At 35.0% G+C, this 23,845-nt stretch overlaps 2 protein-coding genes across 3 annotated transcripts in view; one reads left to right on the plus strand and one right to left on the minus strand.

Annotated features, from left to right (window-relative positions):
• Positions 1-1,359: 1,359 nt before the first annotated feature.
• arid6 (AT-rich interaction domain 6) lies at positions 1,360-6,791 on the plus strand. The gene is made up of 6 exons (XM_043221937.1): positions 1,360-1,554; positions 3,194-3,344; positions 3,432-3,484; positions 3,714-3,811; positions 4,143-4,311; positions 4,736-6,791. The coding sequence occupies exons 2-6, from the start codon at positions 3,203-3,205 to the stop codon at positions 6,062-6,064; spliced, it is 1,791 nt and encodes a 596-aa protein (XP_043077872.1). The 5' UTR covers positions 1,360-1,554; positions 3,194-3,202; the 3' UTR covers positions 6,065-6,791.
• Positions 6,792-6,993: 202 nt separating this feature from the next.
• The window catches only part of rtknb (rhotekin b), a 23,795-nt gene continuing 6,943 nt past the window's right edge, over positions 6,994-23,845 (minus strand). For both annotated transcript variants that reach the window (XM_043221939.1, XM_043221938.1), the window contains 7 exons: positions 23,555-23,649; positions 23,237-23,343; positions 23,022-23,141; positions 22,600-22,762; positions 13,816-13,917; positions 11,393-11,492; positions 6,994-8,070 (listed from right to left, as the gene is read on the minus strand). In XM_043221939.1, coding sequence (XP_043077874.1) covers positions 8,064-8,070; positions 11,393-11,492; positions 13,816-13,917; positions 22,600-22,762; positions 23,022-23,141; positions 23,237-23,343; positions 23,555-23,649 — 694 coding nt within the window. In that variant the 3' untranslated portion in view covers positions 6,994-8,063. The remainder of the gene's footprint in view (positions 8,071-11,392; positions 11,493-13,815; positions 13,918-22,599; positions 22,763-23,021; positions 23,142-23,236; positions 23,344-23,554; positions 23,650-23,845) is intronic.

Below are 23,845 nucleotides of genomic sequence, written 5' to 3' on the forward strand. Positions count from 1 at the left end.
TGCATTAAGCGTCCAAATGCTGTCCCCGCAGCTCGTGCAGCTGCCTTTTTTTATAAGAAAAACAAGTTTTTGTGATTGTGCTTTTATTGCAGTGCGTTTTTAAATGTATGGTTGGATAATTGTGGACACGGGCAAAGAAAAAGGCAGACAACGCAAGCAGTCTGTCCTCCTGCCAAAGCCCCGGCAAACAAACGTGTCAACACTGTCGCACTTCACCTCTTCACAGTCTGTCAAGAGCCACTACAAATGAATGCTTGTAAACATGATGGATGGATTTATTTTAACACTGTTTTCGGCATGTCATTTTGAGAGCTATTTAACTACTTCTCCCAAGAACGTACACCATACCACAATAGCCTCGCACATAATTTTCATTCCAAAGCGTCTCTGTTTCTATTAGTGACATATTTTTTCCGCTCAGGTTACTATTAATGAAGGAAACGGGAGAACGGGTTTTATTTGTGGTTATTTTTTCCTCATTGTTTGGAGATGAGTAAAACGATTCAAAGTGCTAAATGAAGATGAATCTGCAGGAATAGACAACGGCTAAAGAGTAAGTTTTCATTTGAGTGTGTCCAACAAAACTATATTGTCCAGCAGACCGCAATGAGATTGAAAATGTGATGTTTACTTCAGTTTCTTCTGAGAAAAAGACAAAATCTTAAAGGGAAAATTCACTGATTATTATTATTATTTTTTTTTTTTTATTATTATTGACTTTTATCTTCTTTAGTGAAACACACACGCGCAAATAGAATAGAGAGGAGCATAAAATAAAGAAAAATTAAATAAATACTACCACTTTAATAATCTCAAATTGTGCTCAGATTTACTGCAATACTAAAGTCAGTTAGAGCATCAAATAAATTATTTTGTCATAATATTAATCATAATATTAAAATAACACCTTATGGTGTACTTTTTTGGTATACTTTTATAGTAATTTTTATAAGTAATTTTACTGTTAATGAGGTATAACAAGGGAAATGTTTAAAACTGATCAGTGACAATGTGAAAGATAAATACAATATCTGCTGCAAATGTAATTAAAAGTTAATTAGAGGTCAGCTACTGCGTATAATTCTGATAAAGAATGACTGTTCATTTTATTGATATAAAACAGCACATTGCTGTGGAATGCGGTGTCATTTAAAGTTGGGTGGGAAGACATATAGCGTTAAAAGCCATTAGTAAAAAACATAAAGACAAGGTTCTCCTGGGAAGAACAAACCTTCATGACTAAAATTGAACGTAATAATTTCAGAGTAATTATCAGTGATATTTATACTCTTGAGGTTTTGGCATTTGTCTTTAGAACAGGAAGAACCAGTCCGACCTAACATTCCAAGCAGGAAGACAGTTGAATAGTCATCTCGGCGAGGCCATGATTTCATTCAGGTGTAGAGAAACGGCGTGGAGGCATCACAAAACGCTTCTGCGAAACGAACCGCTAAGGGCAGCATACTTAGCTTAACTTTCTCTGGATTACATTCTTCTCCAATTAGGATCTATCCAACGAACCATCATCCCACGGACAAATCTAAAGAGACACAGGTAAGCCTTTAGGTCTCTAAAAAATACATTTTGACTTACTCTCGTCATTTCAGAACCGCATGACTATATATTTAATAATAGTATAGTATAGTATAACATAGCATGTGTGTTTATATATTCCTAATAAATATGCACACATATACTGTATTATACAGACAAAATCTTTTATTTTATATAAACTTACATTTCTTTTATAAATCTATATGTTTATATATAATATGTATTATCATTAAAGAAAGCCAGTTGGGTCTATGTTGTTTTTGACAGCAATTACTGTACGAACAAATGCAAATATTCAGTTCTGACATTATTAAGATTTGCAACATAGTAAACAAAATCCCACGTGGTTCAGTTACATTGAACCACATCATGACTAAAGATGAACAGTAAAAGTATGAATGTGCTTAGAGTGAATGATCATCGGTCATAGTTAGTGCTGGATTAGTGAGTTGTCAGTGAGACAGACTAAACATTTGAGTCAAGTAATCAAGTAACATTTGAGTCAAGTAATGGCTCCCAGAGATGATTTAAATCACTGAACATTGTTTATAAATCACAGGGTTCATGCATATCATTTAAAGGCCTTATATTGATCGGAGCTCATGCACTATACTGAAGGGATCTGTAAAACTACAAAGTCCAGTACTGTTTAACATACTGTAAGAAAGCAAGAAAGAAAAACAGAAAGTGAAAAAGAAGGCTGCATTTTGGTGATGCAAGCTTTCAATTGCATGATTTAAATAATTTTAAGGTTCCTCCAAAAATAAGGAAACAACTTCATCAATACGCACCTAAAAAAACAAGTGAAAATCAAAGAGGAAGGAAATATGAGAACAAGTGTCATAAGGGCAGCTAACAATGAGAGATTCAATATTGCTGTCAAGCCACATTTTCTACTTGTGCCGGATAAGCATCATGTGCGTCAGACACGTTTAGATTAATTACTGTTGTCCGTAACAGGTCATGGTACACTGCGTGTTTCAGATAGTCAAACCATGTGTTTGAGATGTTCTTGATCTGTCAATGATTAGGATATTAATCTGCCCGTCTTAAGCCGGGTGAAGGTTTGATACGATGATAAAATAAAAACATATTCTCAGACTCAATATCTAACAGCAACTCACTGCTTTGTCCAGTTAACAGATTAAGGATGGGTTGATGAGAAAGTTGGTAGATTAAACGGTTGAAGATAAAGTTTATGCATCGTCTACTCAATCTGTGAGTTATGACAAATGCATTACAATGGCAACAATGGATAAATAATTTAAAAAGTCATTTAAATATATGAAAATACATGAATAATAAAGATCTTATTTACTTGTCCCTAAAGGACACACTAAATTGCTTATTATGAAATTAGTAGTAGTATTAGTAGTAGTTTTAGTAAATTACATGAATGATTTCCAGCAAATAGTGAAGTATCTATCATAGAAACTCCTTCAATGCTGCTGATAATTAAATTAGAGTTCATATATAATTCCCATACTTCCATTGATGCCATTTCATAGTTTCGAAGCATGTGTCCAAACGTTTGACTAGAAGTGTATCTGTATAAGGTTTGACCTTTTTTATTACACAAAATGTGGTCTTATGGTAGCATGCATTCACTATGTTAAACAAGATTATACTGCATTTCCAGGTCAGTACGATGGAGCAGGACGGCCCGCAGGAGAAGAGATCAGATCAGGGAGAGGAGATGACAGAGGAGAGCTTCCTTAAAGAGCTCTACCTCTTTATGAAACAGAGAGACACTCCGATTGAGAGAATACCTCATCTAGGCTTCAAACAAAGTGAGTGACAAATACAAGTTAGCATATAACTGAAAAAAAATTATTTTATAGTATTAGCATTAATTTTTTTTTGCTTTTCCTTTTCAGTCGATATGTTCCTAATGTACAAGACAGTAAAGGAGCTAGGAGGCTACCAGCAGGTAAAAAAAAAAAAAAAAAAAAAAAAAAAGACATTTACTGCGCATTGACCACAGAATTAAAATAGAATGACTCCACCTTTCCTCACAACAAAAACCACAGTTGTTTTTCACTATATTTTCTGTTGTTATATGTTTTTAATAGCATTTGAATGCCATTAAAATTTGTTAAACTTCAAATTACTGCCAGGAAAAATATTTTTGTCACCAAAAAACATATCTCGTGTGTCAGGTTACTGCACAGCAGTTATGGAAAAAGGTTTACAACATTCTTGGAGGAAACCCACGCAGCACTAGTGCAGCCACCTGCACTCGCAGACACTATGAAAAGTAAGCATGTGTGACCGTAAAGGGCTACTCGACCCCAAAATTAAAATTGTCATTAATTTGTCATTACAAACCCATAAAAGCTTTCGGCAAACAAATTAAGAACACAGTCTTCGGAGCACAATTTAAGACATTTTAGATTAAAAAAACAAGAATCTTGTGACTATTGATTGTCAAGTAAATAAGGTCCAAAAAAGTAGGAAGGCATCATCAGAATACTCCATTTTGGGGAAGTGCAACCCTTTAAACAGCTGCTGCTCACAAATAATACAAATAAGTATGACATAAATGATTTACGTATATTTTAATCACAAAGCTCTTTTTGTCCAAAAAGGCTGCTTCTTCCCTACGAGTGTCACCAAAATGGATACAGGGGCGATATTGTCTTCAGGACCCCGCGATCGCAGAAACGCTTTCACCCCAGCAGTTACAGTGACTTTGAGCATGAATACCCCAGGAATAGTAAACATGCAGATTTCCGACACCTCTCCGCATTCCCTCAGGTATGGCATCTTAATAAGAGAATATCTATTCTCAAAGACATGAAAAGGTTTTGGTTACATAAAAAGGTACATAAGCTATCACAGGGGTGGTCCCTTTTCGACTTTGTACTGTTAACGTACTAATTAGCACCACTTTTTAATTTTTTATGATTGTTTTGTACTGTACTTGTATAGTATAGGACAGAATAAATGTGAGAGGTGGGGTGGGATCGGAAAAGTTCCCTGAGCCGGGATTCGAACCCTTAACCCATAAGACTATTGGCACAGACACTTCTATGCACTTAAAAAAAAGGTGCAACAGTGTACCTTTTGAACTGCCCTAGTGACATATTTTGCACCTTATTTTGAGGGTGTAGTTGAAATACAAACTTCAAGTATTATCGGACAACTTATAAATTCATTGAATTCTACTCCTTCTCTCAAGGCTTCTCAGAACATGTTTACGGAGCATCAGAGACAGATGTTTAGCATGCCTTTGAATATTGCCCCATATTTCCCACACGGTGGTACAACTCTATCCAATTACATGGTTCTTCAAGAATCTACATTGCCTCAACTAAACCTCAGCCCTTCTCAAGACCTTCCCCAACCGCCTGCTTCGTATTTGGGCACATCCTCTTTGGAGGCTCAGAGCCGCAACCAGTCACTTAATAAGCTACGCCACCTGGCTAAAGAGTACAAGTCATCCTCTGGTTGGGAAGAACCGCTCAACCTCAGCCGGAAAGAAAACAGACTTGAGACACTGACTGACATGCCGTCATCTTTCAGTCCACCTTCAAAAAAGACCAAGTTCCTCAACGAAGTCTCACCACTTTACACTCCAAGAGGTTTGGGAGCCGAAGAAGGTGGAGAAAAGGGGGATACAGCGGACAGAACAGCAGGACCTAGTCCGCCGACGGCTGACATCATTGATCTCACTTCCTCTTCCACTGCCAATCCAGTCCCACGGAGGGCAAGCCCTCCTTCAGTGAACCTCTTCAACCGTAGACTGACCTATTCTGAAGCATTTGCTATGAAAGCACGGGAGCGAGATCTGCATGCAGACTGGTTAAAGGAAGAATCTTCTGGTGCACCTAAATTAGGGATCTTGAACCGGAGCAATCCTCTTGGACACCCACCCGTAGATGCTAACGGTAATATGGAGATTCAGATTCCTCTAAAGCTTCTGCAGGAGCTGATTAGGAGAGGACTGCTCTCCAACCCGGCATTTACGGCAAACAGCCCTGTGTCTCAAGACCCAAACAAAGCCGAAGAACAACCCGAGCACAAGTTCCACATGCGATCCCGTCCAAAAACGCCCGAGTGCTCTGCCACAGCCGAGGAACCGACCAATTTGAGTATAAAAAGAAACCTTTCTGAATCTAACCCTCAAGAAAATGGTATGAGGAAGCACAGACTCTTCGGTGGCAATGGCATTCCAGCAGAAACAAAGCTCCAGATGAACACTTCTTTACATGTAAACAAGTTCTCTCTGGGAAGCGATGCCCCAGGATCTTCTCAACCTACACAGGCACAGGTTCCTCTGATTAAGAACCAAGACAGCATGTTTCTCAGACTTCCCAGTTACAGTGAAGACACTCCTCTCTCTTTGACGACAAAGCCTGGAAGGAAGTCAGAGAAAGTGATGGGAACAGCTAATGGTGCAGCGAAGGAAATCTCAACTTCCCCACCTTTGATACAAGTGACGTCAGACCACCTCAAACTCCTTCTGGCAAACCTACCATATAGACTGGAAAGAGGGCAGACATTTTGAGACTTTGGGCAGCTGACAAATTCTTTCCCTCGGCCAATGTTGCAGACTTGCCAAATTAGCCCCTCGCGTTGCATTACTGAAGGATTTCTGAAAAAGATGAACTGGAAGGAGAAATGTTGAACAGATATGCAACTGTAGCATGACAGCACTCTCAGTCAAGCATAACATGCTTTTGACTGATTAAACTTTTGTATAAAATGTATAGAATTTTGAAAAGGGTCAGCTCAGGAAAAACATTTGTTTGCAGTCTGTAAATCGCATTAAATTGTGAGACTTTGAATAAAACAATGGTACATTTTTTGTTAACTCAGTTTATGATGAAGCACTGATACTTTGGCAGCAAAGCACAGACCTTTTTGTATTTTTTTTAATTAAAATGTAAACGTGTAAAATATATAAATAAGCTTGATTATTTTTTGTTATTTCATTCTACAATTCATTTTTCAACGGCAAATTATTTCATAGAAGCAAAGTCAAAATGACTTTAAAACATTTAGATTAAGGATTCTTTTTGACTCTATAACAAATATATAAATGTATATATTTTGTCATTGTTTATACTGAATATGAATTCTTGGCAAACATTATCTCTGAATTTCTAAGAATATATGAGGTATCACGTACACATGTTGTTTTACTGGTTACACAGGAACCTATGAAATATAATGCTAAGATCTACTCTCGATACTTGCATACAAGATTTCAAGACGCTAAGATGAATTATGAACATTTGACATAAGCAATAAAACACACAGCATGTACTTACATGCAAACACACCCATAAACAAAAAGTGATGGGGATTTCCAATTGTTCATTTTATTATCATGATACTATTAACACATAATTGACATAATGAATTAACAGATTCGTACCTATTGCAATTATAGTCTGTTCGGAAAGACCGATAACAAAGTCTCCACGGAGCAACGTGACATCTTGTTGGACAAAATGGCGGCAGGTGTCTTTCTAGGATTTGAATCTACAACCTTTGCGTTACCACCCAAATTATTAACCGATAAATCACATTATTCCAATTTTATATACACGACTGAGACTGTTTGATAGGATTGCCCAGTTATTAATATAAAGAGCCTTAACCACTTAGTCAGTTGCTAAGAAGGTTATAAATCATACAATAAAACAAATTAGTCAACAATTTTTTCAACAGTCAACTGCATCAGTGAACATATTTGATCAATGCATTCCATTCCTTATGTAATACAAATCACAACAAGTCCTGTAGGTCCTACCTTTCCAGCTATCATTGGCAATGATAGATCAAAAATTAAAATGAAAAGACAAGGGTTATTTAATAACTTCGTTGGATGGTTGGCTGGTTGATTGTTTTGTTTTTTAATATTTTTAAATCATATAAAGATTTGTCATGAAAGGTAGTTGTTCAATACTCTTGAAAGACTCCAGGGTGATACAATAATTACCAACTACGACAACAAAAAAAAAAACACTTGTCATGCAGGATTTCCATAGCTTGTAGCAAGTACAAATGTTCCAGTCAGTTATAAAGGTATGTTATTTTAATCCAGCAACACATTAACTGTAAGCTCTGATCTTGTACAGGATCAAGTTATATGTATAACATCTTCGTACATACTTTATACGTATATATTTTGAATAAATATTTTAAAACTGTATATTAAGAATTGACTAATTGTCTCTTTGGAACGCTAAATTCTGAACATATTTTTCCATAATGACACTAAACTGTATAATTAGCTGTTGTTCTTAGCAACCAAATTGCTGTGTAGGTGTGCTAAGTTATTGTCTTTTGTAACACATTGCAATTCTGTGTGTATGACAAACAAAGTTTTAAGCCTATACGATATTTTGGCAAAAACAAAACATAATGTAAAGAAAGTAAGTTTTCCCCTCTAAAAAATTCTGCACACTAATGCTTACAAAGATTTGTGTGATGCAATATACTGGGGTGTGTTGAGGTGTGCACAAAGGTTTTTTTCTTTAGTATTCTTGTTCGATCCATCAGTAACTGAAAGAAAAAAGCAGAGAGAGAGGAGTGTAAAACAAATTAATTACAAACATGTTTTGATTCTATTGTGGCGTGGCACATACTCACGCCTTTAATTCTGGGAAAGTTTAAACTGGTACAGTGACTCTGTAAGACTGTGGCACTGCAGCCAAAAATCATATAAAAAAAAAAATAAAGTAAATAAAAAATTCATGTAATTTTTGGCATTTGCATGTGTACGTGCAAGTTTATGCCTCCAAAACTATGAATGCATTCTACATGTCATAAAATTAGTGCTGTAATTAATCACATCTAAAATAAGTTTTGTTTGCATAATATATGTATGTTTACTGCATTATATATGTTTATGAATATATATATATATATATATATATATATATATATATATATATATAATATATAATATATATAAACATAAACACATAAAGTATATATTTAGATTTATATTTTATAATTATATATATATATATATATATATATATATATATATATATATATATATATATATATAATTTTTTTCTTAAATATATACAAGGAATTTTTGTATTTAAATATTAATGATAAACATTCCCAGCACACTAACAATGTGTATTATGTAAACAAAAACTTTTATTTTGGATGTGATTAATTGTGATTAATCATTTGACAGCTCTAATTAAAATATAATTCTACTTTTTTTCTTTTGAGTGTGCTTTGATGACGATGATTAAGATGACCTATCCGAAAATCTTTTGTAATCTGCATATTTCGTCAACGGAGAATGAATCATACACGGTACAATATTACAACAAGACTTAAGCAACAACAAGTCAATTAATGCAATCAGCTTCAAGCCATTTTCCCCAGAGCAGTTAAAGTTCAGTTACAGAGAATGAATGTTTACTCGCAAAAATATAGAAATAGAAAAGAAATATGATCTCCACAAGGAAATGTATGACTTTTTTTTGCACAGCTGGGGTTAACATTACAAAAAAAAGTATTAAGGGTCCCCACTATAAAGTCAGAAATTTTGAAAATGAAAACGCTGAAAATCAAACCAGATCTTAATTTTTTTAGAATGACGGACAAAAGCTTCGGACGCAGTGTGTAAACATGATTAAAACAACATGAAGTCATTTTTGTGCAATGAAAGAGTCCACCCATTGTGTTTGTAAGGCCACAATTCAAAAGTGAGACTTTGGTAAAAAAAATCATATTCACTGTAAATAAAAAAGGCCTCAATATATTCAGATTTTAAAAATGATCATCATTTAATTTACTGAAAATCCACCTGTTGCTGCCTATATGCAAATGTGTTTTTAAGAGTCTGTAAGATGTATTGTTTTGCATTTATTTAAATAAAAACACAGTTGATATTGTGAAATATTATTACAATTTAAAACAACACTTCTCTGTTCATATATATTTCAAAGTATCATTTGTTTCTACGATTTTAGCATCGTTACTCCAGTATTCAGTGTCACACGATTCTTCAAAATCGTTCAGAAAATGCTGATTTGCTGCCCAACAAACATTTCCTCAATATTAATGATGTTGAAAACGGCGGTGCCGTTTAATGCATCTTCCATAATGTATTTATTTGAAATATAAATCTCACGTAACAATATAAAACGCCCTCAGATCACGAGCGCCCGACACGATGACAGAAAAACTATAAGGTCAAGTTATATTTATCTGCAACTTCCTCATGCTACGGCATTTGTAAGTTAACACAGCTTTTCCGGGTGAGACACATGTGTAGACATGTGTAGAAACACCTACACACAACCACAAACACCCACACGCTGCACATGGCAATTAACAGGTCCTGACCGCGGGAATGTGACCCATCTACACCGGCACAACACTCGGCTGAGAAATCACATTCCCTAATTCTACGCCTTCTCATCTACCCTCAAAGAAAGCCGATTGGCTATTTGCAAATGTCAAAACTCTGTGTTTGTGTCAGATGTGAAAGGAAATTCAAGTTCATGACCATTTTTTCCCCATTGCTAACTATATTATCAGAAGAACAACGTCAGTTGAACTGAAAATGTTTTAGCATCTGGCATGTCCTCCTTTTGAAGTTACTGTTAGCAGCGTTAACACGAACACGTAAAACCAGACAGTCATGTTATCCCTCGCTAACTTCTTTCATTCAATCTGTCTTTCTCAGTTACTAATGTTTTAGAAATAATACAAACGACGCATATAATGAATCTTTTGATTCGCTCTGTTGTTTAATGTCAAAACATTGCATGTCACTCAGTGCTTTAATCTTTCCAAGCTGTTTTTCGGGAAACTATTTTCCTCACAATAGACTGGGTGTAGCACACCAGGTAAGTGATTTTAGATTCTGTATTCTCGTTTTTAAACTATAAACTATCTGAAAGGCAGCACTTGATTCTGCATCGGTGTTAATAATGTAATTCGATGAGGGCCCTCAACAAACACACCGCCGAACCAATAATAAAATAAAAAATGTTCCCAAAAAAATGCATTTTATTAAACCTATATTTTTTCTAACGAGCGACATAGATGTCATTTTACTTAGCATATGCTTGTGTTCCCCAGCAAGAAAGCAAATAAATAAATCGATAAATAAATACATATACTAGTAGTAGTTTTGAACAGATTAAAGTCAGCATTTCAAGAACGCACTACTGCCTTCGCTGGTGACTTCTCTCCTGTGAAGTTGAAGCCAACAAACAGCACACGTTTAGGCGACAAACATACAAGCTTCACCTTAGAATCCATAGCTTATATATGGCACATAAAAACACACATCCTAACAAAGTTTACTTGTCAATATCTGACGTAACCAGTCCAAGTCGGACTTGTTTGCTTTCTTCTGTCCTATCAAGTATGAGGATACAGCAGTAAAACTGTTTTGTCTCATCACTATGCCCTATATAAGATGCAGATGAATTGGAGTCTGCTGACAGATGTGTGCCAGAGTTTGGCGTGTGTGACAATGACACCACACCTACACTATTATGGCATGTGTGAACACGATTGAAAGCGCTAACATGCCTCTATATTACTTTTATTGAAATTGTAATACAATCGAATGTCCTTCGAGGCAAAGGTTAAACATTTCAGATGATTTCAGAGGTTGGAAAGCCACTCCTGGGCACTAAATTTGACGTGACTGCCTAAAACCTGTTCAGGTGTCATAGGTACATTGTGTACCATAATGCATGGTTCAGCTGATTCTAAATCTGTTTGTTACGTGCCGTAGTAGACACACATGCATTCAGAGTGCACATCCATGGAGTGTTTTTCGCGCGTGTGTTTGTGTGTGTTTACGTGCTTGCGTAACAGGTGTCTGAATCTGTATCACCTCTCATTATAATAGGTGGACAGCAGGCTTTGGATTTCAGAAGAAACAGGTCTGTTCAGGGGTTGCAGATGGTTTCTGGTCTGAGATGATGGAGGTGTAACTATATATATAAAAAAAAAAAAAAGAGTAGACAGAGAACATGTTTGAGAAACCGCGCAATCAAAGACGTGGAAAATAACCACGTTTTTAATTTTTTTTTTAACCAGTCAATCAGACAGTTTACAGACTGGTGAGATTAAAAATTGCATTTAAAACATTTGAAAATATTTGATTTATTATAAAGTATTTATTTAAAATTAATTAAATGTATATTTAAAAATATATTAGCAACCATTAAATATAAACTTTAAAAATATATAAATGAAATACAATAATAAAATAGACAAAGTACAGATTGAAGAGACAAAATCTAAAATAAATGTTATTAAAAATGTGTACAAATATCTGGCAGCCCTAATTATTACACCTTTAAAATGTAATTAGCTTCAGGTATGCACTTTGCATATTAAAAGTACTGTGAATGCAATGAAGAGACACACCCTAAAGTTTTTGCCATTATTTATTCTCTTCATGTGGTTTCAAACCTGATTTTCTATTATGAAAAGAAACAAAAGGGGAAATTCGGTTTTCAGAGTTCAGATGCAAATTCATTCAGACTCAAATGAAAATATTTTGTTTTCATTTTACGCAAGAAAGTCATACAGGTGTGGAGCAACATGAATAAATTAATAAATGATGACAGAATGTTCTTTTTCAGGGTAACACGAAGAATGAAATAAACGACAGGCGTCTGGCGAACACAATATCGACTTTCTTTTACTGTTGCGCATGTGGGCACATCAATCAACACGTTGTGTACCACAAGTCTCTTTTTCTGCTTTTTCTGTTCTGCTTAACAGGGATCAACTTCAAAAGAACAAATGTCTAAAGATGCCGCACAATAATGTATTGCATCTTAGTTCGCAGACTGTATAAGCTTCACAAGCCATTAGAAATGAATAGCCTGACGGCACGTCTGGCTGACTGCTTGGCTGAACTGTCAACCGATACGTCTGAAAAGGAAATACGTCCCCACCCAATAGGGTGGGGTGATCGGTGGATGCATATTTAGCATGTCTTTAATACAGTATGTCTGTTAAGTTAAAGAGAAAGAGTGCTAATATGTAAGGCAAAGCATACTGACCCAAATCGGGTAGTTATGTCTTTCTTGAATCAGAGGCTTAATAACTTGTATGTGTGAAAAACCAAAAGAATATTTTTGTACAATGTATGTTTGCAATATATTATCATTCTGAGCATAAAAAACAGCAATATTAATGTACAATTAAAATGCACTTTTACCATTACATTTACTTTAACTGTTTGGTTAAAGAACTTTTACACAAATTTCGAATCTAGTTGTCTGGTCTGCAACTTATATTACATTGAAAAAAGTATGTTTGCATATTATGCAGGTGAATATGATATAATCTTCACAGACAATACCTGAAGAGACAATAAAAGGTTATCTTAACTAAAAATATGTTCTATAAAAAGGTTAAAAATACAAATAGATCATATCCCAGGATGATATGATCTATTTGTATTTTTTAACCTGTAGTTTACTTTTTGTCTGTCGTGATACCATTTTATTGTTCTTATGTCATCGAGTCATTTTAATTAAATAAATTAGCTAAAGAAAGTTACTAATTACACACTGCTATACCACACGCAACGCTACTTTTTTGTGTAAACTTTCCTACCTCTCACCTCTGAAAAACTAAAGAACAAATAAAGAGCACAGAGCAATCTTACATTGAAATACACAACGGTATACAAACATGTTCGTGCCTCAGTTTTGATGTCATTGTTCGCTACGAGCCATTATAAACATAACATTGCCTTTTTTATTAAACAGCACTTTCTATATTTTTTATTAAATTCTAGCATTTCTGAGGAGTTTATACAGCGATTTGTCATGTATAAACAGCATTTATTATTGCTTCTTTAAAAAAAACTGACATAATTAGAAAATTTTTACGTTGTTTCTTATCAAAAGTAACAATATATAAAACTAAGTTGCTAGTGAAGTTCTACTTGTGCCGAAATAAAAAATAATGCTGCATTTGTTCTGTAAACGTGTGCAGAAACATGCAGAATATATGACTTTTTATATATATACTATTTATATATATATATATATATATATATATATATATATATATATATTTTTTTTTTTTGCTTTTTATATCTATAATGTTTAGTTTTTGTTATTTTAGTACATGTAGGCAAACTAAACTTAAAAGTTTTTATTTTTGATGTGGTCTTATTTTTGAATGATGTGTAATTTTACTTTAAGCTAACCGTAACAGCCCTCTAAAGAGACCTTGCCGGAACAGACGTGTCTTTCTTTTTAACTTCCCACTATCCCACAACGCTCTTACCCATTTCATGATACAGGGAGCCTTGTTTTAACGTCAGTGTCATTTTCTTTGGAGAATTCTCCTCGATCTTCATGAGCTCATTACAGCACTGCTTCCACTGACCTACATAGAAAAGCACAGGCCGTCAATTAAAAAAGGGTTCTTTTGTGTGTTAGTGTATGCTTTCAAACGCCTTAAACAAAGGTTTCGGAGTAAATGTGAAAAACAGACAAACTAGGGAGGTTCATGTGTTAACATTTAGAGGATGTGGGCCATAAAAAACACCATTCTTGCACGACATGTAATAAATACCTAGCATGAAAATACCTGAAACACAGCCATTAACAAGGATGCTTTTTAGAGAGGCACTACGTGCTTGTGTCTACATACTTGTGTAAGATATGTATCGAATTTCAAGCCTTCAGAAACACTGTATGTTAAACTTCTAAGAAAATAAGAACACCCGTCTAAGTTACTTTACTTGAGGTAAAACCAAACAGACCACATGCTTTTCGGCCCATTGTGACACATAACAAGGATATAGGACTGGGCAAAACAATGCTGAAGGTATATATATATATAAAAAAACATTTGAAACACAATAATCACATCATGACATCATTTTGCAGAAACCAAATCCGACTGCACAGAAACCAGTCCGATTAACCGCTTCAATGTATGTCTTTATGTTTTCAAAAGGTGGCACTTGCGTAACACCTAGACTAGAGACAGAGAAAGGTATTATTCAGAACATATACTGTATGCTTTCCAGTTGCCCAAACAAACAATAAATCATATAAAAGGTGTGATTCAGTGCAGAGGAATCCAACTCTTTTGAACATGAATGTGTGTGAAACTGCTCAATGTCAAACACATTTACAATTACATTCATTCATTCAGCAGGCGTGTTTATCCAAAGTGACTTACAATTGGGGAATCTTAAAAGAACACTCCACTTTTTCTAAAAATAGGTTCATTCTCCCCCAGAGTTAAAAAGTTGAGTTTTACAGTTTTTGAATGCGTATCTTGAAAACCGCAACTTTTCATTCTCCGTCGGGCTTAGTGCGTGATTTAACTACAGGAGAGTTACGTTTTAAATAGGAAAAAGATGTTAAACACGTTAGTCATTTTTCAACATGGCACTTCTGGGGTAATCAGATTCAATGATCTATGGATTGAAAAACAGTTGGACAATGAGCCGAAGAGGCAAAAACAATGCCAACAGACACATGAAGTGCTCATAATGGCAAGTTTCAAGCATTGTTCAAATGAACACAAGCTAGAATTTAAGTCATCTTTAATTTTTTAGGATTAAATCAGGTGACTTTTTAACTGTCGCTCAAAAAAAAATCAGTATTCAGGATAGGGGTTGCCAGATCATTCCAGTGAACGTTCTGGAAAGTGATTTTGTGCCTCTCTGTGATGTTATCACTTAGCATCGCTCACTACCGGATCTAAGATTTCTAGTGGAACGTAGATTCGTGAAAGCGAGTGGAAGTAGATGAGCGCTGCGCCTGTAGCTGTTTTATATGCAAGCATCAATATCTTGAACTCGGGAGCCAGTGCAAAGAGAAATGTGATGTGAGCTCTTTTTGAAGACCAGTTGTTCCACTGAATTCTGAATCATTTGGTTTGGTTTGGTGGTGTTTGGTGGAAGTCCAGCTAGAAGAGAATTGCAGTAGTCCAGTCTAGAAATGACAAGGGCCTGAGCAAGACGTTGTGCATCATGCTCTCGTAGAAAAGGCCTGATCTTTCTGATCTTGTGCAACACAAACCTGTAAGATCAAGAATTTTTATTTTGTGGTCTTTAAAAATCAGCTGCAGATTAAACCATGATTTCTGACCGAACGTGATGGGGTAGTTGTTGATGAACCTAACTGGATGGGTCTTTGTCAGATTGAGCAGCAGGCGATGCTTTTTCATCCATGCCTAGATGTCCGCCAGGCAGTCTGAGATCTGTGCAGCGATTGGATTATCTCGTTGAAATGAAAGATAGAGCTGTGTCATCAGCATAGCAATGGCAGAAGAAGACATGTATGATGGGTCCCAGCGATGTATTTTATATGAAGAAAAACAGAGGTCCAAGAACTGACCCCTGAGGAACCACAGTCAGCGGTTGATGTACTTAGGATACCTCACCTTCCAGAGACAGAACTAGCGAAGTAGAATTTCAGTAATGGACAGGAGGATCTGACTTTTTATTGTGCCAAAGCGGCAGATAGATCCATGTCATGTGACATGCTTGATGGAAACAAAAAATAACAACCATCGTGTCTACTAAAACACTACTGTTACTAACAGCTTGATTTCATCAGCTAAAACAAAGCTAATGAAATCAAAGATAAAAAAATCTTTCGACTTGAAAATAAAAGCAGGCTTCGTGAATTTAGAATTTTGCTAGTGGGGAGAATTCTTGTCTTCATTGATTCATTTGATTCTTTATTGAAGCTGAAGTATGTTAACCAATCCACCCTGTTCTATCAACAGCTGTCAAACCAGAACAAAGAAAGTACTGTACTCTGAGCTTGATTTTTATATAATGTGTGCATTGAGGTTCAATACAAAATACAGGTCAAACTGCGATGATGGCGTGTCTAATAAAATAACGTGATACGCTAGGTTTTTTCGAAGGAAAAGTTTGAACATTTACACCTTGCAGCGAATATCCAAACAATAATCTGTTCTTGCAAATGTATGACTTTTTGATTGTTTATAAAATACATCAAATACGAGTCATCTTATAATGGCCAGAAAAAAATCGACTCAACATTTTTTTACATTGAATTTCTGGCACTTTTTCCTGTATTTTTGACTATGCAAGCATAATATCAACAACAACAGCATTATGTTTTACAACAGTTTGTCCATCATGTTACAAAGTGTAATGAGTAAACAAGCACTGCTAATTAAGCCTAACATTAATAATGCTCTTCCAACGAATGTGAAACTTTCAATGATGACTTTTCTTTGATTCATCTATCTACGGATAAGTATCTGCTGGTTGTTTAGCACTAATATTATAAGTCATTCATGATTTATTCAAAACTTTTTTTGTTGGGGAAAACTGCTTCCTTGTAGCACTAAACGCGAAATCCTCAATTTCCTTATTCCAGTAATTTTCCAATAAAACCAGTTCATCAGCATTTCATGAAAAATAATCTCCAAAGATTGTTCATTTTAACTCATCCACCCACCTCTCTGTTTCTGTTTTGTTTAAAAAATAACTTAGTTTCTAAGATATCAGAACCTGTTGAGAGAAAGGTCGATTTCCACGGTTGGCTTACTGTTAATAGCTTATATCTTCTCGAATGCAGCATTTCTGAAATCATAAATATGTGCCGAACGGCATTCGAAAATCGACCAATTAATCTTAAAATGTGACTTCAATATAAATAATACCATTAAATAATTAATTGGTCGACGTTAGAAACTTGTGCTTGTATTGCTGTTGAACAACTTGATTGGCAACCCATATACTGTATAACCCTACTGATTTTGTGATATATAAACACTCCTAGTTCTGATCACTCAGTTGTTAGCATTGCACTTTTTGTTATTTCTCAAGTGGCATGTGCAGGAATGCATGCTGTAACGAATAAGTCTTACATTGTTCATTGTTTTGACTGAGATACATTTGAAAAATCTAATCACAGTAAAACACAATAGTGAAAAAACTGATATGCCATGAACAAAAAAAAAAGTCACACCCTGAGTTATTTCTGTTTCCAAATATAACAAATCTCAGTTATGAGATGGACTACAATTTGGTTGCTTGGCAATGGGGAACTCTTGACATTTGAAAACCAAGCCTTTGTTTAATTCATTTAATTTGTTTAATTCAAACATAAATATCTAAAGGGAAATAGGCAGAGTTATAATTAATTATTCTATCATTCTTTCAGAAGAATAAGGGTTGCCGACTTCTGTACATAAAATGTACAACTGTGGGGCAAAAAGAAAGGAAAAACCTGCCAATACAGCCAAGTAAACACCACCAGAAAAAGAACTGGAACATTCTGTCATTTATGTCACCTACGACTACAATGCTTCTTTTAAATCAGACATTGCTGAAATATTTTAAAGACAATAAGTGCAAGAGATTTTGGGTGAATGTCAAAATTCACATAGCTGAGTGACAGCTGATTTTATTAACTGGTGTGTCATTAATATTCACAAGCTTCGGTAACATTCCTTGGCAAGTAAAAAAAATAAAAAAATCACGTCAAACCTTAACAAATGATATTGGCGGGGAATACTGTACGTGACAAGAAGGCACACACACAGAAAAGAACACTTTGTAACAACCTGCATTGAATCAAGCAGCCAGGCATGACAAATGTTTGCAAAACAAAACTATGAAATACCTATATGACTTACTTGCATCTGGGTTGCTCCACACAGCTATTTTTGGATGAACTGTTTCTTTCGTTATAATCTGTTTTTTAGTTTAATGCACTTTTTTGAATGCGTTACAGAACTGCTTTATGTAAGTGAAAACTATTTAATTAACGATATTTTATAACCTCTGTGACACGCCTCATAATCTTCAGCATTTTTATACTTTATTTTCATGTTCTTCATCAGTTCATCTGCTTGTTTTAAATCCAGTTTGATAAGGTTTTTTTTTTTTTTTTTTTGTGATGACAACACTGTCCTTTAAGCATCTCAGTTCCTCATACCCCGAAAAAAGTGGTTACGCATCTTTACTTTTAGGTAATTATCTTGTTTATCGTATCAGAAGATCATCAGAATGAACTTGTTTAACTTGCGAAGTAAAAAAAATCTGTCGCAGCCACAGTTTACCGTGTCTTGTGTACAAAGGAAGTCTTGGCTTACTAAGTAAAAAGAGCGATTATGAAAAATGTAAATAAATCTAGTTTACGCCTTCACCTCTCAAGAAATAACAGCAGATTTCACAATAGAAACAGTAAATAAATCAAGCCTAACTGGTCTCAAAACCTGTCGCCAACACACCAGATTTAAAAAAAAACAAGGCTGGATTCCTTGTAAAGTTTAAGGTCACGTGTGAAAATTCTTACAAGTGCAATACCTTTCAGTGACTTTGTCACTTGTGTTTCTGAGGACCTTGTAGCTAAATAAATAAGCTCAACGGTACAAATCTTGCACAAGAGCGCAAACCGTGAAAGTGCCTTTCTATGAAGGTGAACTTTACAATACAATCTCCATATTAAGCAAATATGTAAGACAATATATAACGTGTACTAATGAAACAGAAAGTCATAATATCCTGCACCAGTTTTAGTATGGGACCCTGAATTATTGTCTGAGATAACAAATCTTAACGCATCCGCCCATATTAGCTAATGTTTCTCGCTAATGTAACTTGCTTTTGGCATTTGAAATCAAAAAGACAGAGTAAAACGAACCTAGGGGCGTGAATTTAATTTGATTCCTTCTAACGCACCAGCAACAATCTTAAAATATGACTTTTATGTGATTTCATTATTTGCAATTAATCAATAACACTTTACAATATGGTTCATTGGTTAACATGAACAATACTTCATTTATTAATTTTAGTTGACGCTAATTTCAGCATTTACTTACGCATTATTAAAAATTACATTTTTAATGTTTGTCAATGCTGTGAGCTAACACAAAGTAACAGTGAATGATTGTATTGTTATGATTAATAAATGCTGCAATAAATGTAAGGTTCATTGTTTGCTCTTCTCAGTTAATAAGGTTAACAAACGACACCTTATTGTAAAGTGTTACCAAATAATCAATCAAGACGGACAATATTTGAGCATTCACAAGTTTTACTGTAAAATGGACTGCGACGGAGCTTATATTGTGTGACTCTGATTTCATGTTATATAAGTAACACTCCCATTCCTGATCACTCGTTCTTTGCTGTATTTCAAATGGCCTATATGCTCAGGAATGTAGACAATGCTGTGCTAAATAAGCCTGTCATTGTTCTTTGTTTTGCCTTAAGTACATCTGAGGAAGATGTCTTATGAATGCAGTTTAAGTTTGCCAAATTCACAAAAATCACTTTTAAATCAAAGTGTCAAGCAACGAAAAGAGTGACCATCTGTTTCTTTATATAATATATATATATATATATATATAAAACAGGGTTTCCATGCCTCAGGGTGTCTACAGATACCAACAAGTTACATGTATATATTTTATGCAATGACAAGTTAAGACTTGAAGACCTCTTTAATTCCACCTATATGAAATTTAAGATGACACCTCAGATGGAAATCACACGTTATTTTATATGTATAATGTAATATTTCATTTGGTAAACAATTTATTCTGTAGCACTATTTTATCTGTGCTCTATCAGCTTTTACATTTATCTACATATTTTTTTATATCAACCTCAGGATGTTGTTTACTTTTATAAAGGCCATTTGTTATACCTTAATAAACGTATGCGTCCTATTTCATGTCATATTTCATAGAATCACTTAGTCACTTAGGCTGTTAGCAAACAAATTAATTCACATTGAACAATTACAACAGCATTAATGTTATGAGATTCCTGTTTTTTAAATGCAATTTTAAAAATACATAATGGAAATATTGGGGGGGAAAGATAGCCTACATTTAAAGCTGCAGTCAGTAACTTATTTTGGTTAAGATCCAAAAATCAATATTTGAGCAAGTCAATATTTGAGTTAACTTGTAGTACACAAATTACAGCCTACTCTCACAGCAGCTGGAATAATTAAATGTCAAAACATTATTTGCATGGTGACTTGCGATCCTTAAAGGACTATATGAAATACGTGAATGAAATTCAATCATATTCCTCCCAGTTGGAAGGGAGAATAGTTAGCTTTTTAGGTACAACAATAATATTCACTTGCAGGGTTTGATGCGATATGAGCTAATTAATCGTTCGTTTTAATCACCACTGGTAGAACGATTAATTCTAATGTTTTTTTTCCCTCAGTTGTTTGGGTTAGAGTGTGGCAGAACAATTACTTGCTTGTTCATATGACAACATCGGGTGAAAAATCTTATTTGGGTCATATATTTCAAGACTTAGTTTAGAATCTGTGATTACTAAATAGAGATTTCACCAGCTACACATTCACCTCAAAACATCAGATTCATCCGCCCCGCAGTACAACCCTCTCAGAAATATAATTCCGCAAGGAACTGCAATACCTTTTTACAACTTTTCAAACATAGATGGCGACAAAGAGGCGAAATTTATGCACCGCAGCTTTAAATATGTGGCAGCAAGCCACTAAATGAGTGAGTTTATTGTCATTCATTCAGCCGTTCCCCAAATCGTTCAGTAAAAAAAAAAAAAAACTGGTGAAACAACAAAATAGTCAATGCTGTGTCTAAAATGTAAACAACCCAATTACGTGAGTACTAGTTTATTGAAATAAAATCCATATAATATTTGCAATCGTGAGGAAATTATTCGGCAATCAGCTCCCTTGTAATTGTATGTTGCTTAATTACATGTTACAAACTAACCACAAATTAAAAAATGTAACATTTAGAATTATTGTGAGTTTTTTTGTGTCCCGTTCAGCTCTTTTGCTCATTTCATATACCCATTTGATTTGATTTTGTCCATAAAAGTCTCTTACAAAGAAAAGGGCAGCGCTAGCCTAAATAGTGCGATAATACACTGCCCCTGATCAATCACTGTTTATGTTAAATGTATTAAAAATAGTAGAATTCCTACATCTGCTTATTTTGAAAACCTTTGCATGGTCATGATTTTTTTTTTTTGTTTCACAAACTTTAAAGGATTTAAAGGGAACCCTGATTGAATCTCAATTATGGTATGGATGATTAGCTGCCTAGACGAATTAGCCTCGCTAATTGTCTAGGCAGCTCATGTAAAGTTCATGTAAAAATAATAAACCTGATTTACAAGACTCATTCTGTCGTTTCAGGTATAACCAAAACTATGAGGAAAAAAGGCAAAGTGGAAAGAGCTATAGAAATACACGCACGCACAGCCCAGTACACACCCCCAGAAACTCAAAAAATATTTAATCCAACAAAATATTAAAGTTGCCGTTCAGAAAACCGACTGGTTTGGGATCCCATCTCTGTTTTAGAATTAGGCCCGTAGGTATTGGACAGGAGCAAACACACACACATAATGATAGAGTTATTTGCTCACCACACGTCAAGGGAATTTTTTCTTGGTCCCTACAATAAGGAAATCTGCTATGATTTTTTTTTTCAGTTTTTCCCCTATGGACATACCAGTGGTTGCATGACAGTATAAATGGTGTAGTAAAAATGAGATTTAGATTAGATAGATAGATAGATAGATAGATAGATAGATAGATAGATAGATAGATAGATAGATAGATAGATAGATAGATAGATAGATAGATAGATAGATAGATAGATAGATAGATAGATAGAAGATTTTACACACATAGATAGATAGATAGATAGATAGATAGATAGATAGATAGATAGATAGATAGATAGATAGATAGATAGAATAACATTTTACACACATACACAGATAGATAGATAGATAGATAGATAGATAGATAGATAGATAGATAGATAGATAGATAGATAGATAGATAGAATAACATTTTACACACATACACAGATAGATAGATAGATAGATAGATAGATAGATAGATAGATAGATAGATAGATAGATAGATAGATAGATAGATAGATAGGTAGGTAGATAGGTAGATAGGTAGATAGATAGATAGGTAGATAGGCAGGCAAGCAAACAGACAGACAGACAGACAGACAGACAGACAGATGGATAGATGGATAGATGGATATGATATGGTGCATTCTGGGAACTCTGGTACTCACTCATGTCATAGAAATGCTGCCAAAAGGCTTCCATCCAGTTGTGTGTGTCTTTGGATGTGTGCGTGACAATTGTGTATGTGGTCTCCTCGCCGCTCTGGTTTGTTATAGTGATACTGTGAGTATGCAGAGCTGGATCCCTCTCTGTGGCGCGCACACGGGTGTCCTAAAGCAAGTATGCAAACAATTGGTTTTAAGACCAGGTGTGAACACCACCTATAATTCCACAAAAATTTTGCAGCATGTGGGATCAATGCAATAAACAACTTTCAAAAGCATGTATGCTGTAACACTGGACTTAAAACCACATGCAGCATATCAACTTACTGGAAAAACTCACATAACACAAATACTATCAAAGGCAACTCGGCCCTCTTTAGACTATAAATGCAACTACAACTGTAATGCAAGAGAATATTTCTCACCTTATTAATTGGAATAGTAAACAGTGCTGTCTCTGTGTCATCTTGCTGCCGGTAACACTTTAAATCTGACCCACTCAGGACAGCGTAGACGTCTCTCCAGTCCTCAGGATTGCTCTCTGACTTGGGTACAAACATATGTGGAAGATGACTGAATAGGTATTTGGGAAATGCTGATTATTTATTTTTAATTCCAATAATACATCATATTCACAAACCCAAATTTTGAGTTTTCCACACGTAACAACTTGAGTCATACAGAGAGGCTGGGCCACGAGACGACAGCACATGTTACCATAGAGCGGCAACCAGAACGAAGAGTCCTCTAAAATACACACGAGAACAAATAAAAGCACAGTGGCAGTGAATCAGAAGCAAACACGCTATCACGTAGACAGAAGTGCAATGCAGTCTTGTTTATTCTCATAATGAAATAGTTGTAGCACTTTTGGTTTCAATATGTAAACATAAATTGATACATGTCAGGCTGTGTTTAAAAAGTGTCAGACAAATCCTCTAGGAAGAGTTCTTCTTACCTGTGTCTGATATTGTCAGGTCATGTGTTCGGAAGGAGTTCTGTACGTGGCACAGGGTCAGAGATGTGTGGGCCAGGAGGTGATATTTAGGGCCCCTGAGGACAAGAGGTGATATTGAGGGCCTCTGTGAGCACGGTTACATTGCAAAATAGCTTTTGGAACTGACTTTAAAACATTTTGAGCTGAAGCACACAGTTGATAAAACTATATAAAATAGATCAACACTGATGCAATTAATAAAGTGAAACCTTATATAAAAAAAAACAAACATGTTCATGATTGGGGTAAATC

The sequence above is a fragment of the Puntigrus tetrazona genome, chromosome 21 (genome assembly GCF_018831695.1).
Source record: "Puntigrus tetrazona isolate hp1 chromosome 21, ASM1883169v1, whole genome shotgun sequence".
In the NCBI taxonomy this organism is placed as follows: domain Eukaryota; kingdom Metazoa; phylum Chordata; class Actinopteri; order Cypriniformes; family Cyprinidae; genus Puntigrus; species Puntigrus tetrazona.

Excerpts from the sequence above, each read along its gene's own strand:
- arid6 (XM_043221937.1), top strand. The coding sequence starts at position 3,203 with ATGGAGCAGGACGGCCCGCAGGAGAAGAGATCAGATCAGGGAGAGGAG. Across the intron at positions 3,345-3,431 it reads TCATCTAGGCTTCAAACAAA|TCGATATGTTCCTAATGTAC; the intron begins GTGAGTGACAAA and ends TTTCCTTTTCAG. Across the intron at positions 3,485-3,713 it reads AGCTAGGAGGCTACCAGCAG|GTTACTGCACAGCAGTTATG; the intron begins GTAAAAAAAAAA and ends CTCGTGTGTCAG.